The sequence below is a fragment of the Miscanthus floridulus genome, chromosome 6, assembly GCF_019320115.1.
Source record: "Miscanthus floridulus cultivar M001 chromosome 6, ASM1932011v1, whole genome shotgun sequence".
NCBI lineage: Eukaryota > Viridiplantae > Streptophyta > Magnoliopsida > Poales > Poaceae > Miscanthus > Miscanthus floridulus.
The window spans coordinates 134,144,386-134,161,636 of NC_089585.1; the positions used below are offsets into that span (position 1 = coordinate 134,144,386).

The 17,251-nt window shown below is 46.8% G+C and overlaps 1 protein-coding gene and 1 pseudogene across 3 annotated transcripts; one reads left to right on the forward strand and one right to left on the reverse strand.

Moving 5' to 3' along the window:
- The first annotated feature begins 2,140 nt into the window (after positions 1–2,140).
- Positions 2,141–7,719, forward strand: LOC136457035 (probable histidine kinase 3). Of its 3 annotated transcripts, none has more exons than XM_066457074.1 (12): positions 2,141–2,939; positions 3,024–3,305; positions 3,593–3,759; positions 3,861–4,070; positions 4,171–4,357; positions 4,501–4,552; positions 4,637–4,866; positions 4,980–5,078; positions 5,183–6,291; positions 6,435–6,789; positions 6,886–7,045; positions 7,346–7,719. In XM_066457074.1, exons 1-10 carry the CDS (start codon positions 2,505–2,507, stop codon positions 6,691–6,693), a joined length of 3,030 nt encoding a protein of 1,009 aa, XP_066313171.1. In that variant the 5' UTR covers positions 2,141–2,504; the 3' UTR covers positions 6,694–6,789; positions 6,886–7,045; positions 7,346–7,719. The 3 variants fall into 3 exon arrangements, with proteins under 3 accessions (XP_066313171.1, XP_066313170.1, XP_066313172.1); XM_066457073.1 differs by having other exon boundaries at positions 7,001–7,045; XM_066457075.1 differs by lacking the exon at positions 6,886–7,045.
- Positions 7,720–8,423: 704 nt separating this feature from the next.
- LOC136457036 (calmodulin-binding transcription activator 4-like) lies at positions 8,424–14,714 on the reverse strand (annotated as a pseudogene).
- Positions 14,715–17,251: the final 2,537 nt, after the last annotated feature.

The window sequence follows — 17,251 nt, forward strand, 5'->3', positions numbered from 1 at the left end:
TTTTTAGGCAAAGTTCTATAGTGTAGGGGGGCTGAGACTTAAGATCGAGCAATAATGTTGTTCAGCCCCCCTGAAATATTTTCTGGATCCGCCGCTGCCGGCAGGGCACCAGGGCCCGTGGCCGGCCAGGGCGTCACAGACTCACCTGTCAGGCGGCGATGCACGTGTTCCTCCGTGGCTCCCCGTCTGATCGAGATTAGATTAGGAAATTCGAAGGGTCGCATACGGAGCGCACACACCGGATGTTTGGACTTTGGAGAATTGGAGTTCCCTTGCCACATGGGCCGCGTCAGTGCATCATATGGGCCTCCCGTCATCCTGTGATGGTGTCCACGTATGTTTTTTCTTTTTAACAAATACAATGTATATACAATATAATAGTATATGTACTACTGCTGGCCAGGTTTACAGGGTATGCCGGTGCATACCCTGCATACCCTGTGGCTACGCCACTGCTTGTACTTTTATATAATTCTTTTATCAAAATATGTGACCTTTATTTTTTTCCACCTCATAATAAAACCCACCTTGTAATGGAGCACTTGTTTCTGATATATTAATATGTATCTAGTTCAAGAAATTTACTCTTTTTTTTTGAAAAAATGTAAGGCTTTAATGGAGAACCGTGTGAAGAGACGGACATGAAGAGATTAAACACTTCACTTGCTGTGAGGTTGACACGTGGAGCCAGGCCTCTCGTATATTATCTCCTTCCGTACATACATAGTGGCACATAGTAACCCCATGATTTCTTTTTGTTGACCAGATCATACCTCCGGGATTCAAGGGAAGTGCCATTCAATGGGACACTATAGATTATCCTAAACAAAACCAACCAAAGCACCCGTATGGACTGAATGAGGTGTTCTTTTTTTTTTCTTCATTTGCTCTGAGGTCCGTGTAAAGATGGCAACGGGGACCGATCCCCGATTCCCCGCGGGGAATTCCCCTATTAGGGGACGGGGATGGAGTCAAATATGCCCTCACGGGGATCTAAACGGGGAGAAAACGTCCCCCGTCGGGTTTGGCGGGGACGGGTCTGGGGAGCATTCCCCGTCCCCGATACCCGCATCCCCGCCCCGTTTATATACAGGCTTTGCTCTCTTTCCTGATGGCCCAACCAGCCCACGAAGGCCCAATGTCTTCTGAGTATATATAACAGCAATAACCCTAGTTCTACACCTTTGTGATGATTAATATCCTGCTTCTTGCTATTTAGCTATTTTTGGATTGTGATTCGTGGTGTACTCTAATATTGTGTCGATGAACTCATGTGAATGATGATGAATTAACCTGAATGGTGATGAACAAATGCGGGGACGGGGATCCCCGACGGGGATTTTTCCCCTCGCGGGGGCGGGGATGGGGGAGAAATCGTCCCCGTGAGCTTTGGCGGGGACGGGGACGGGAATTTTTTCTCCCCGCGGGGACAGGGATGGAGAGGCAACCTCCGACGGGGAATTCTCCGTTGCCATCTTTACGAGTGTGAGTGAGTGAGTTTGTGAAAGGAGAGGATCGGCTCATAAAGCCTGACAAGGGAGGGGAGGTGAGGCCCACGGAGGAGTGTGCTGAGGAGGAAGAGCCACTTGCGTGCTGGCCTCTCCCACTGTTGTGACTGGTGCCACCTCCCCTCCCTCCTGCTTTCCCTTCTTCCTCCGTGCCGTGCCCCAATCCTCTCCTCTCTACCAGGTACCAGCCGAGAGAGCGCGCGAGCCTACCACTGCTGCTGCAGTGCTGCTCTGCTCTGTTCTGCTCTGCTCTCGACCCTTTTCCCCACCCTCTCGTCTCGTCTCGTCTCGTCTCGCCTCACCAGCTTGGCCGCTTTTCTCCCCTTTCCCCCCTTCCAATCAGACCAATCACCTCGTCTCCCCCAGCACCAATACCATCCCTCGGCTCGGGCTTCCTGTTCACTTGTGCTTGCTCTCGCCCGCTGTTGCTGTTCCCGTCTCCCCCGTGCTTGGGCTTCCCCTCACTAGTCGTCTCGTATCCTCTCCCCTCTCCCACCTGCCGCCGCCGCCCTGCTTCAACACCGCACCCACCCCCCCCCCCCCCCCCCCCCCCCCCCCCCCCCTCCCCCTCTGGTCAAAGCCAGCGGCTCCCAAGATTTGCCGCTGCTTCCTTCCTGGAGGAAAATCAAGCCTGAGCGGCGAGAAATCAAGAAGGAGGGAGGGAGAGAAGCAAGAGGAAAGGAAGCCAGCCCCTTGCGGCCGTGCCTGCTCCCTCGGGGCATTCAATTGCCACCAACAGTGGGCGGGTGGGCGGCTGCTACAGCACGGCGGCCTCCATAAATTAGCTCCCCCGCGTCGGCCCCTTCCGCCCCCCTGTCGTCTCGCCCCGTGTCTCCACCGATCGGACCGTCGATCACGCGGACGCCCGCCGGAGCATGCGCGCCGCGGGCCTCTGCCGCCGGAGCAGCCGCAGCTGCCGCGCTGCCGACGCCGTCGCCGGCGTCCGGAAGGAGATGTAGCTATAGCTCCGCGACCCGCGAGGAAAGGGAAAGGGGAATGACCGTTACGGTGCGCGGGAGGAGCGGCGGCGGGTCCGGGATGGAGGAGAAGTGCGACGCGCCGGGGCTCGGCTTCCTGGGCCTCGACCGGATGCGCGTCCTCCTGCCGCCGCTCCGCCTGCCGGAGAAGCTGTCGGCCAGCAGGACGCTGCGGACGCACCTCTTCACCAACTACCGGATGCGCAAGGTGCGGGACAGCTCCAGGTGGCTCATCCCGCTCTGGGTCAGCATCTGGGTCTTCATCGCCTCCCTCATCTACCTCCGGATGAGCTACCAGGCCGTCGAGAAGCGCCGGGAGTCGCTCGCCATCATGTGCGACGACCGCGCGCGCATGCTCCAGGACCAGTTGAACGTCAGCATGAACCACCTCCAGGCGCTCGCCATCCTCGTCTCCACCTTCCACCACTCCAAGACACCCTCCGCCATCGACCAGGTAGGTGGTACCTCAATCCAAATTCAAGCAAGATTTCTCCGTCATCGGACGTGGCGAAATCACCCTTTCCTGTCGTTGCTGCAGAAAACGTTCGCCTGGTACGCGGAGAGGACGGCGTTCGAGCGGCCGCTCACAAGCGGGGTCGCGTACGGGGTGAAGGTCACGCACGCCGAGCGGGAGCAGTTCGAGCGCCAGCAGGGATGGAGCATCAAGAAGATGTACTCCTCCAAGACCAATAAGCAGTCGCAGGGACCAGGAAACGCCGAGGACGCCGAGGTGCGGGAGCCGGCGGAGGAGTATGCTCCCGTAATCTTCGCGCAGGACGCCTACAAGCACGTCATCTCCTTCGACTTGCTATCCGGCGCCGTGAGCATTCGCTCTCCCCTCCCCTCCCCTCGCAAGATTTCATCTTTTTCACAGAGCAGGCCCACGGCCGTAAAAAAAGCTGCAATCTTTGGTGTTCACCATGTGCTCACCAGTCATCATCTGTTGCTACCCCTTTTTCACCTCGGATTTTTTCCCTTTCTTTTTCTTTTTAATCCGGGGCTCAATTACTCATGGTAAAAAAAAAAACAAAAAAAAAAACATGCCACGAGCAACAGGGTCTGTCCATCCACTAATCTCTATTCCTCCTTTTGCTCTTATTACTACAGGATGACCGCGACAACGTGCTCCGAGCTAGAGAATCTGGGAAGGGTGTTCTTACTGCTCCTTTCAAGCTGCTCAATAATCGCCTCGGAGTGATCTCCACCTACGCTGTGTACAAGTATGAGCTTCCCCCAAATGCCAGGCCACAGGAGCGCATTCAGGCTGCTATAGGGTAAGCTTTTCATGAGTCCGGCCTCCTATTTCCAGCCAGGAATCGTGCAACTGAATTACCGCTGGCCTTTTGTGTGTGTGTGTGCGCGCGCGCGCAAACAGCTATTTAGGTGGCATATTTGACATTGAAGCGCTTGTTGATAAGTCGCTTCACCAGCTCGCGGGCAAGCAATCCATCATGGTGAACGTGTATGATACTACTAATGAGAAACCGATCAGTATGTATGGTTCGAATGATACAGGCAGTGGCATGTGCCAGGTCAGCACACTGAACTTTGGTGACCCGACAAGGAAGCATGAGATGCACTGCAGGTGATTTATTTCTTCTTCGAAGAAACCTGTAATTAAAATGTGTTACCCCTGTAGTCTATTCTTTGTAAGGCTCTGTGTCTCATATGTTTCTCTTTAATAGGTTCATTCAGAGCCCACCTTGGCCTTGGGTGGCAATAACGACATCAATTGGAATTTTTGTGATTGGTTTACTGGTTGGATACATAATTTATGCTACTGCAAAACGGATTGCCAGAGTTGAAGATGACTTTCAGCAGATGAGTCTGCTCAAGAAGCGCGCAGAGGATGCAGATATTGCCAAGTCACAGGTGATTAGCTTCGCTACTAATAATCATGTTTTGTGTTACTGTTTCTCTTGGATTGGAGGCCAAAGGCTTGTTCTTTTCTCTCTTTTTTGAGATAGGGACCAAAAAATAGTACCTTATTAATTCAATGCCATTTTTGCATGCAGTTCTTGGCTACTGTTTCTCATGAGATCAGAACACCAATGAATGGTGTTCTAGGTGAGGTTCTAGTCCATCTAAATTGTACAATATTCTTCATTCTTAATTAGAGTGAAAGGAGATATGATGTTTCTGATTTTGCAGGGATGCTCCAAATGCTCATGGATACTGATTTGGACACAACACAACAAGACTATGTTAGAACCGCACAAGCCAGTGGCAAAGCTTTGGTATCTCTCATCAATGAGGTTCTTGATCAGGCAAAGATCGAGTCTGGTAAACTTGAGCTTGAGGCGGTACCCTTTGATCTTAGAACAGTTTGTGATGACATTTTGTCTCTCTTCTGTGGGAAAGCTCAGGAGAAAGGACTGGAGGTAATCAAAGACTACAGCCTTGCTATCACACACTGCAGTTTTACTGTATTTTATTATATAAATGCACTGACTTTATTTTGGTTATTCCTTACTATGACGCACAATGGGAGCAGTTGGCAGTGTTTGTTTCTGACCAAGTTCCACAAACACTAATTGGCGATCCAGGCAGAATAAGGCAAATCATTACAAATCTTGTCGGAAACTCTATAAAAGTAAGATAATCACTGTATATTGATAGCAAATGGAAATAGGATATCCCTTGTATATTTATATGCATTTGTTCTCTATTGGCTAAAGAGTTCTATATTTTCCACAGTTCACAGAGAGGGGTCATATCTACTTGACTGTTCATGTCGTTGAGGAGGTTATGCATTGTTTGGAGGTTGAGACCGGAACTCAATATGCAAATACCTTAAGTGGCTACCCAGTGGCAAACAGGAAGCGCAGTTGGGAAAACTTTCGACTTTTTAGTAGGGAACTGAACTCATCCGAGATGCCTTTTGCACCCGTTGCATCGGACTCAATAAGCTTGATAATATCAGTTGAAGATACGGGTGTTGGAATCCCGTCCGATGCTCAGTCCCGTGTCTTCACCCCTTTCATGCAAGTAGGTCCATCCATTGCTCGCATCCATGGGGGCACTGGCATTGGATTAAGCATCAGCAAATGCTTGGTCGGCCTCATGAAGGGAGAGATTGGATTTGCAAGTAAACCCCAAGTCGGTTCTACTTTCACCTTCACTGCGGTGCTTACGAGGGCCCATTCCAGTGTAAATGAGAATAAATTGTCAGAGTTTAAAGAGATCAATGCATTGGTGGTAGATCATAGACCGGTCCGTGCCAAGGTCACTAAGTACCATTTGCAGAGACTGGGAGTTCACACCGAATTGACAACTGACCTAGATCAGTATATTTCTGAAATTAATTGTGGATCACAGATTGCAAAGCTTGTGCTCATTGACAAAGAAACCTGGCTGAAGGAATCCCACTCTATGCCTCTTTTGGTTACTAAATTGAGGAACAAAGATCAGCCAGACTCTACAAAGTTATTTCTTTTGGAGAACCCTAAAAGTTCTGTCAAAAGCAATTCACATATATTCAGGGAATATAACTTGAATGTAATTATGAAGCCACTTCGTGCAAGCATGCTTCAGGTTTCCCTACAAAGAGCATTGGGTGGGATAGATAAAATGCATTGCAGGAATGGGGTAGTTGGCAATTCAACACTGGGCAGCCTTCTTCACAAGAAACGAATCATAGTGGTTGATGACAATATTGTAAATCTTAAGGTTGCTGCAGGCGCTCTGAAGAAATATGGCGCAGAAGTAACTTGTGCTGATAGTGGGAAGAAAGCAATCACACTGCTGAAACCTCCTCACAATTTTGATGCTTGTTTCATGGACATACAGATGCCCGAAATGGATGGGTGAGTTTTATCTTTGTATACTCATCATCTCACCATGCTTTAGACACTATCTGTACCTATATTCAGTTGATACACAATACTTCCTCTTGTCATGGATTTACATTTTCTTGTTCTCTTGTGTCATGCATTTGGTACCTTTGCAGATTTGAAGCCACAAGAAGGATTAGAGAGATGGAAAGAGATCTAAATGAGCAAATAGAACGTGGAGAAGCCCCACCGGAATGCGCAGGCGTCCGGCAGTGGCGAACTCCAATATTAGCCATGACAGCAGATGTTATCCAGGCGACACATGAACAATGCTTAAAATCTGAAATGGACGGTTATGTTTCCAAGCCATTCGAGGGCGAGCAATTGTACAGAGAAGTAGCTCGCTTTTTCCTAAATCAAGACCAAGTTCAGTAGGTAGGCTTATATGGAGTGTAAAATAGTGGAGGATATCGGCAACGGTTCACCCATCGAGGCTGAAAGAATTTTGTCAGAGATCCCATGTTCTTGAGAGTAAGTTCTTTACTTTTCTAGTTTCTTGGGAGTTCATTTTCCCCTAGTTTGTTCTTTATTTTTCCTGCTGTAACATGTCTGGCTGTTGTTATGCAGAGTCATCATGGAAAGTGAACTAAAATATAAATGAGTAGCAACGATTGTGGGTCAATTCTTTCAAATGGTCAATATCATTTAAGTTTTACATCACCATTGCTTCACATTGCTACAGGTGGGCATCAATTCGCAGAGATGCTGGGATGTGGCCTCCAGTTAGGTAAACTTATTCCGAATATCACTGTTTAATAGACATGTCAAGGCTTATATTAAGCAAAAGCAATACTTAATCGATTTAAGAATCAAAATAGTGCAGTTTGACAACTATCAAGATCTAAAAAGCTTACTATTATCTTGGCACCACCTTCTTTTTTGTGGAAGTTGTTGGTAGGGGTTCTGAAGAACTCTGATGCTTTCTTAAAGCAAGCTCTGATGTCAATATTTTAGAGCTCATCAATCATTATTTTAAGTCCATGGAAATCCTTCAGGTCTAATGTCATGATTCTTCTCATTCTTTCAGGTGGAAACACTTTAGGCTGGAGATGGAACCAACCCATGTTCGGTTCCTTGGTACACCTGACCAAGCTGCAGAACTAAATGCGCAATGTCTTGAAATCAAGATGCATGTGCAGCTATTTACTCGACAATTTGCTGAGGTCAAGGCGTGTGAAAAAATTCAGCTGCATTCACTAACTGCAGATGTCCTCTGACACTATAATATAGAGTAGGGAGAGAAGTTTTCCTTCCCCCGGAAGGTTCGGCTGTACATATTAGGTATTGGTTGTTTGTGCAGGCATTTCTTGGCATTTTGTATGCATCATCTTCGGTCTGTATGGGTCGAAGCTGTAAATTGTAAATGACACATTCAAAGACGGAAGTGTTTGTTTGACAAAACATCAGTCGCCATCAGCTTGTCGTCCTGATTTTCTCTCGCGCTACTGGTTCTCTCAACCAGCCAATTATTACACTGAAAACTGCCTGTTGGTGTGGCTTTATCTGAAGAAATGGCTTTTGCCTGATGTCACGGAGCTTGTTTAATGTGTGGTCTGGAACATATTGCGACGGTACCTAACTGCCGCAATATGTTAGTCACCACAAAAGGTCCAAAGTGATGCACTTGATTGCTGCTGTTTAAACTAATGCCAGTGGTTTACAAACGCCTAATCCTCTGGTTCTTGCTGAATGGAGCCTGCCAGTCGCTTTGTGTTTGTCCGGTTCAGTGCTTATATACCAGTGTCTCGCACCCTGCCTGATTGTTATTCTGTTTGCAGTTGCTTGAACCATCTGAATTCTGATCACGAGACTACGGGAGAAGTTTAATGCTAGGAGGCTTCTTTTGATCGCTGCTCCATTTGAAAGCTGAGCCAAAGCATGAAACAACTGGCGTTAAACTGTTGGAATGTCACTGTCTTGAAGAAGAAATGGACGATTGGAGCGACATATTAACTGGCAAAATTGATCGTCAGTCATCAATCATCCATGTGTAAACGATGGAGTATTTCTAATTGGTAAATGTCACTGAGAGATTCCTTACAACATTCACTGTGCTACAAATTACAATATAACCCTATAGTACAACTTACTACAAACTATGCCTGAAGGTAGTACATAAGGCATATATATCGAATACAGTGTTGCTCAGACCTCATCTACCTTGCTCAGGCTCTTGGAAGCTTCTGCATGTACTGTCATCACCTTTGTCAACTTTCAGCCAAAAGTCGCTATTGCACATGACGTTGCTATGTACACTCAAATAGCGCCCAGCATGAATTGGAGTTAGTACTAGATCACCGAAGAAATTTTCAGTTTTTCTCGGGATCCACTGTCCATTCAGTCACCAAGGCTTTACTTTACCCCAGACAACCGATGTTCAGATCCGAGATCCTTCAATAAGGGAGATAAGTAAATAGTGGGTGGCTTGTGCTTTGCTGTTTGCTCCATCACTGTTGGCTTAACACAAGCATTACTTTTCATGATCATCCTGCAATGGGGAACCCGTTTTAGTTAGTCCTAAAGCTACCTTTTCCTTTTCAGGAATCATTTTATAAACTTTTCATGCAAGTCTTTAATGGATCACAACTATGATCATGGTAGCTGTGGTACTACAAGTTTTTGAGAAGAAAGAGATTCACCTTTGCTTGTTGGTACCTCTTGAGCATCCTACGGTACTGCTGCATTGCTTTAGGGCTACCAATGATACATGATACCCTTGAAACAGCTTCATCAATGGCTGTTTCCACTCTGAGCTTCCGGAAAACCTTGGCAACGTCTTCGTCCACCTCTTCATCAATAGGCATCGCCCCAGAATTGAATCCACGCAAACCAACACCTTTACGGTACCACCGTATCATCACCTTCTCAAGGACTCCGACGCTTGAAAGTATTTCCTTGTACTTCTTCTTTCTTGATGAGCTCTCACCCAGGGCCTATCAGGATGACAATAAGAATTACCCATTTGAGGTTTTAATACATATTGTGATTTACTCTGCACGTGTTACATACACTTGAGAGATCCGATCACTATAAGCACAACATTGCAAAAGACTTACCTGTATCCTGACAACATTATTTCGTATCCTCAGGAATTCTTTACGTTTTTTCCAGCACCTGAAGTTCTTCTGGATAGATAATACAGCTTTCTCCAGCATACCATGTGAAACATGCTCCTGTCTCACTAATGGACAAGCAGCAGCTATTTCTGCTCTGAAGAGCCATCTCTTTCTTTTTCTTAAAGGAAAAAATTCGGAATGCAGCTTGTATGCGTCCTGCAGCCTGAACTGCATTCCGGACAGCTCCTAGGGAATCCTTAAGCGCAAGCTGATCATCAGTTCCACCATGCACGTGGCTGCTTTTGTCTGATATTCTGTCCACAGCACGACATATCCCCCCTTCCGTAGAATCAAGTTTTCCATTTTCTTTTGATTCGATAGAATCAAGATGAGTTGTTAATTGTGCTTCTGAAAGGAATGCGGATAGGCCCTTGAAACCATATGCCAAAGCTATTGAAGCAGGTGTTTTGGCAGCAGGATCCTCTGATGTCGGATGTGAAAGTGCACCAGCTGCAGCACCAGCAGTAAGAAGAGACGCCACCATATCTTCTCTGTTTTTTAATAGAAAACTATGAAGTCAGTAAGAAAAACAGCTTAGAGAAAACCATTACATAAGAGATCAACTGCCCAAATTGTGCAAGTAAAATTTTGTGTCTAGGTCCAAAAATAAGAAGGCTCCTGGCAATGAATGAATGGTAAATAGGAGAAATATAACCAACAAGATCCACTTGAAACTTGAACATGAATAAAATAGCATTACGCTGCATATGATGTAAAGAGTTTTGTATACCTGCCAAACCTTGCAGCCCAATGTAGAGCGGTCCATCCATTTGCATCACGGTAGTTTATAGGCACTCCAGAACTAAGCAGTGGCTTCAAAGCCAAGACATATCCCAAGGCTGCAATCATATGTATAATACTGTGGTATTGCTTAGGAAGCAAATGGTCTCCATCAATATTCTGTTCACATTTAGATGACAGCCATTGCTTAAACTTGTCATTAAGCAATGCTTCCATGACACTATTTACTATATTCTCAGGGTCCAGCTGCTCATACGCCTTCTTTATGATATCCATTTGGTTGATTTGGAATTCACAGCCGAGATTTGGGAGTGGCAAGCTAAAATTTGAAAATAGCCCAGAAGCACGACCATCAAAAAGCGTCTGAACATAGTGTAGTAACAGTGACAACTTGTCACTACTTTTGGTTGGTATCTGATGGGTTTTGGAATCTCGTGCTTCATCACAGGGGTTCCTGTTTCCATCAATCATGCCTTTGGTAGGCTTTTCAAGGAATTCAAATTCTCGTGCTTCACTACAGGACTTCCCATTCCCATCGATCAAGCACATTCTCACTTTTCCAGTATTAAGGCATGGAGTATGGCAACGGATGACACCTTGCTGGATAATTTCCACAGGTACCTTAACATCACCAAACAGCACTTCCCATGAACTGTGAGGGGGATTGCAAAGGAAGTCTCCTACAATGATAACCTGCATTACATTTTCATAAGTCCACAACCATTGTAGTTCTCGACACAGGTTTGTCCCAACTGATAGGTTCTTTTTCGTTTCATTGGACCCAGAGATGGACTCGGGCTTCAAGCTATCAGATCAAAATACTTTATATAGTATTACTCCCTCAATTCCAAAAGTAATTCGTTTTTAGACTTTGCCACTCACAAGTCATTATAGGATTCTAGGAACCTGTCCCCAATTTTTTCTTCTTATGCCTTGCTAACTAATCCACTAATCGCAGGTAATAAGGTCATTTGAATCATTTCAACACTTTATTAATTCCTATGCACAAGCCTAAAACAACTTATATTTGCAATCAGAGTATATAAGTACCACATGAGGATATGGACGTGTTGTTCAATATCATGACAATAGAAAAGAAGAAAGAAGGATGCATGTTGCAGTAATTTAATCAAGACTAGTAACGCCATATGATACCTTTGTACTTTCAGAAGAAAACGCTGATTCTGGAGAAACCTCATGGATCTTGAACCATTGATTTTCAGTCAGTGTCATACACGCTGGATGCAGAATTGCCTCAAGTTGATCCTCCTCTAACCATGTGTCTGAATATTAAAACATACATGCAACAAATCCTAAGAAAGATTTCCACTATGTCTCAGACAGTTCTTAGCAATGAAATAATTGGAATACATGTGTTACTGCACCTGAATTTTTTAGCACATCAATAGCACTGGGACATGGGTGGGGGGTTCCAGTTCCATTGATATAATCTTCACTAAAGTCCAGCACATCAAAGATATCATCATGATTCCTAGAAGTGCCTAGCTCCTCATTCTGAATCCCAGGCAAAATAATAGGCTCATTATTTGCTGGAACTTCCTCGGCATTAACATCACAATCTTCTTTGTCTTCCAGACTCAGCTGCATTTTAAGCTTCCGCAAGGCTGCCTTATGTTGAATCCAATCAGATTCACTTGCACTAGTTCGGGAACTAACTTCTTCCGCAGATCCCGGACTGCACGAATTGGGACATTGTACAATTAACTCACTTGTCCAACCAGGTGAACTATGTACTTCAGCTCTGCTAGCACTGCCATTCTGATTCAATGTTGAAGAATCATTTCGTGCAGACACTGAAATGCTGCCCTGGTAAGCAATCAATAAATAAAGGCGAGACACATGAAAAACTAAATTTAATGTCGCGGATTCAATCACTCTAGTATTAACTGCATTAGCTTAAAAAGGTGAGTTAACTGTTGAAAAATTGGTTCTTAGTGACAAGGATTAATCAACTTTTTTTTCTCAAACATGTAGGATTAATCAATCATTATATTACGAATAAAAAGGGTAAGAGCCCATACAACATACCGACCCACACCCAGACACAAGTGGATTAATCTTTTTTTTTTGCAAATGGGATTAATCAATTATTTAACCTAATAAGTTCAATGATTCAATGCCAGCCTTGCTCTCTAAGATAATAGACAGTGAAAGCAGAATAATGTCTGGCAAATAGAGGAAAAAAAGGAATCCGCCCCCCCCCCCCCCCCCCCCCCCCCAATTATTATTGAGCATCAAAACTGCATATTTTCATTGACATAAGAAAGAGAAAAGGAGTCAGACCTCTAGAACATCCCTATAGTGGACAAGGACAATGTGTTCATAAGCCCTGCAAAGATGGATAGCTTTTATCAAGATGCAAATTGATTTACATACTGACCAATGGGATTCAATTAAAACAAAACAGATCAAACCACAAGTAGAATAAGTCATAAAAATGGCAGGTATAATATCATCATTCCAGCAGGGCATTATGACTGGTATAATACCATCAGTGCGTTAAGGAAATGCATCGCCTGATGTACCAAAAGAATGAGAGTTGAGAGTAGATAATTCTTACGGATCCAGCATCCAATATATCCGCCTCTGAAATGTAGGATTTTTGTCTCCACGAGCATAGTAGCAATTCAGTGCATCCACATTATCAACCTGAAATTTCCAGCATCAGAACTGAAGGGGAGGAAATTTGTATCATTATGAAGGGCCATTAGGTACAAATTTCATTATGAACTTGTCTATTTCTTATACAATCCGTCCGATTCAGTTGGACTACAAACCAAACATCTCTCAATAGCTTATTGGCTTATCAAGATGACTGCTCCCAAGCAGATGACTGCTCCCAAGCATATTCTGAGTAGCATTCATATCTATTAACTTTTGGAGAGATCTCATGAACACAGCGCAGTTCACCAAAAGGGTAAATGAACGGACCTTAAGGCGCTCATGAGCTTCATTAATGGTCTTCCCATTCTTCTTCTTTTGCCATTCGAATCCATCACTTCGAAAGTACCGGAGTACTCTACGATTGAAAAGAAACCAAGAACCACCTGCAGGTTTCGAATTGGCTCATTTAGTCACATTCAGGGCTAAAGAAACCAAGCACAAGCCTTGGTCATATATTTACAGTCCAAAACCAAAGGATGCATTTATTACTCTGTGGCTTCTGTGGGGTCTTATGTGAGATCGTGAACAACTCATGATTCTGCAGTATCTTCAGAACTTCTTGAGGCTTTAGCCAGCGGATCTTCACTACCTGTTGTAGCTTGTCTATGTCTAAGCCTGAACAGTAAAACCATAGGCAACAACACTGGTTGACAAGAGATATGAAACTACGACACAGCCAACACATAGCAACTCAAAGATCACAATTACATAGAAGTGTTCAGTGGATGGTTAACAACAATTAAATTTGGTATATCAATCAACCTCCAAATTTATGAAGTGAAATGCTTCTGGTACAACCATTTGACATACAACTCAAGTAGTACAACCGTAATTGTAACCATCCTATGCATTTATGATGTTTCCATCTAAGTAATTTTAAACGTTGGATCGTGAGTTATATGCAGGTTGCACTCAAATGGTTGTGTGTAGTGTAGGGCAGTACTCTTTCCTACACTACTCTATAATGAACACTTGACAAGAGACCCCGGAAATCTCAGGCCACCGAAGTGAGCATTAGAAGTCCATTCCAAAATCACCCCGGGTGGCTGGTGGTCTCGCTCAAATAGAAATAAAGAAGACAAGGACGGAAAAGAATATCTTTTTTAATGTTTTCGCGGCAACGACGCTTGCTAACTTCGTTCTTCAACCAAGAAGTACTAATAACCTTGTTATTAAATTAAAAGGCATATATAGCGATGAAGCAGTAGCATTTCATACTAGTAGTAATACAATAGGCAAACAAAATCAATGGTTAACCAGTTGCATTTCTCGATCAAAGGAGGCAGTTTCAGGCAGCCTGCCGCAATCCCCCTTCTTCCTCGACCCCCCACATAGGTTCTTTTGCCCAAAATCGCACTCGAAGAACGCTCAAAAGCATCGAAAGATTGCAACTTTGAAGCGAGGCGTCGTGGGACTCGGCGTTACCTTGTTGTTGCTGCCGCTGCTGCTGCATCGCGCCGCGCCGACAATTCCTCGCCCCGCTCCGAAGCGAACACAGCAAGAACTCGCGGCAGGGCCGAGGCCGATTTAAACCCTGTGGATTGGTCCCCTCTCCTCGCCCAGTTGCCCAGAAGTCAAGTCCAAGTCGCCGCCGAGTGGCAGTGCCGGCTGCCAGCGATCAGTCGCGAGACGCGCAAACTCTTATTGTTCCCAGGCGACAGCAACGCGCTGAGTGATGGGGAGAGGGATGGAAGTGGAGCGATGGATGGAGCGAGAACAAACGATGAACACGTGAGAACAGGCGGAGGAAAGGGGAAAGTGCGCGACACGGCGACAGATTCCCCTGCGCGAGCGCAACGCGGCGGTTGCTGAGGTTTGAGCCCCCTGGCCTGGGGAGCTGCACCCAGCCACATACATCCGACCTCAGAGTCTCAGACGTCCAAAAATCAACGCCTGGCATGCATCCTGTGCCAAGTAGATTTGCCAGGTCATCAACCAAACTAGCCCTAACAACCGTCGCGATATGTAATCCGCCGCTGGACGGCGGGAGTCACCGAGGCGATACCAGCGGGCTCGTTGTCAGTGTCACAGGCAGATCTGTCGCAAGCACACATGTTCGCTTGTGAGCCACAGGCAGGAAAGGACAAGCGCTGCCGCAGGGCTGTTTGGTTTGAGCCTGGGCCGGGGAGCTGCACCTAGGCACATGCATCCAACCCCAGACGTCTAAGAACCAACGGCTGGGATGCATGTATGTGACAGGCAGATTTGACAGGACGTCAACCAAGCTAGCCAATAACCGTCGTGTCGGGTTCATAAATCCGGGGATCTCTCATGGACCTGCTTCCAATAAAAGCTCGGCACAATAGACGACGTTACGAACAACGCGTAACTCCTGAGCCGGCTCAAAAACCTAAGGACAGGCAAGAAGGGTGATCCAATCTCCGACCAGAAGGCCTGCCAAGGAGGAAACGGCGTCCGCTTCCTATTCTGGCCCGCCTCTCCGACCGAAAGGCTTCGCTTCCAATTCCGGCCCGCCTCTCCAACCGGAAGACCTGGCCGAGGAGGAACATCGTTCGTTCACCGACTCCGGCCCGCCTCTCCGACCGGAAGGCCTAGCCAACAACGCTTTCCGACTCCTGACCCGCGTCTTCGACCGGGAATGCATCGAACCTCTGCTTACATCTCTTCTCCGACTAGCGCAGTCGGAGCCGACTGAGGACCAACCGACCGGGGACGTCCGCTCGGTAAGGACCAAGGAAACAGGCAGAGCAAGTAAAACATGACACTCAAGTCAACTGCAATATCGAGGACCGTACCCTGTACACCTGCAGTACCAACAAGACATATCAGAAGGGTGCCCTGCAACCTTCTAGGCATGTCAGAACACAAGCAGTGTTGTGGGCGCTGACATTTGCCCTACAGTGTCGTGGGCGCCCACAACTCCCATACCATGACAAACACGGTAACCCCCCCCCCCATATGTCTCTGGGAATCGACAGTGTTGTGGGCGTCGTCATTTACCACCCATGGTGAATACGGTAAAACCTCCCACATGCGTCTCGACACAAACAGTGTTATGGACGCCTACCATCATCTTGTACCCGACGACGTGGGCAACAAGACTTAGAAGCATACGTACTCTTACTCTCTCTCTCCCTCTTGTAAAGGCCGTCCCCTTCATCTATAAAAGGGGATGCGCCCTCTTCCAACCAGAGATCCATCAGTTCACAACTCAAACAACACACACAATCCGAACGATCAAGAATCCCAATGAACGACAGACGTTCGAACACTTAGCGCATAGCAGAGCTCCCGTCACTCTCGGCCCTTCAGACCAAAGTCCGACCGGACCTCTTGCACCCCCCATCTTTCTCCCTTCCGTTTGTAACCCAACAGCAAACTTCAAGCATCTAGGCTCGGGAATAAAGTCACCAACCGACTCAAACTGGACATAGGACACGTTGTCTGAACCAGTATAAACCCTATGGCATTGAGTGCTAGGCCACATCCGATCACAGCGTATAACAAAACTATAAATATTTATGTGTTGGTCACTTTCTGCACCGACACACCACGATCTGCAATCTGTCGCTGGAGGGCTGGAGTCACCGCGGTGATAGCAGTGGGCTCGTTGTCGGTGTCGCAAGCACACATGTTCGCTTGTGAGCCATAGGTAGGAAAGGACAAACGCTGCCGCAGGGCTATTTGGTTTGACCCCTGGCCTGGGGAGCTGCACCCAGGCACATGCATCTGACCCTAGGCGTCCAAAAACTAACACCTAGGATGCATGCCTGTGCCAGGCAGATTTGCTAGGGCATCAACCAAACTAGCCCTAACAACCGCTGCGATCTACAATCTGCCGCTGGAGGGCTGGAGTCACCGCGGTGATAGCAGCGGGCTCGTTGTTACTCGTTGTTAGTGTCGCAAGCACACATGTTCGCTTGTGAGCCACAGACAGGAAAGGACAAGCGCTACCATAGGGCTATTTGGTTTGAGCCCTGGCCTAGGGAGCTGCACCTAGGCACATGCATCCAACCCCAGGCATCCAAAAACCAACGCCTAGGATGCATGCCTATGCCAGGCAGATTTGCCAGGGCGTCAACCAAACTAGCCACCGCGATCTGCAATCTGCCGTTGAAGGGCTGGAGCCACCACGACGATAGCAGCGAGCTCATTGTTAGTGTCGCAAGCACACATGTTCGCTTGTGAGCCACTGGCAGGAAATGACAAGTGCTGCCGCAGCGCTGTTTGGTTTGAGCCCTGGCCTAGGGAGCTGCACCCAGGCACATGGATCTGACCCCTAGGCATCCAAAAACCAACGCCTAGGATGCATGCCTGTGCGAGGCAGATGTGCCAGGGCAGTCAACCAAACTAGCCTAGGCCAGGGTCGTGTTCATACTTGACGTATCATACGTGATCCATGGCAGCCTCGCGTGTGTTTACCTGTCTAC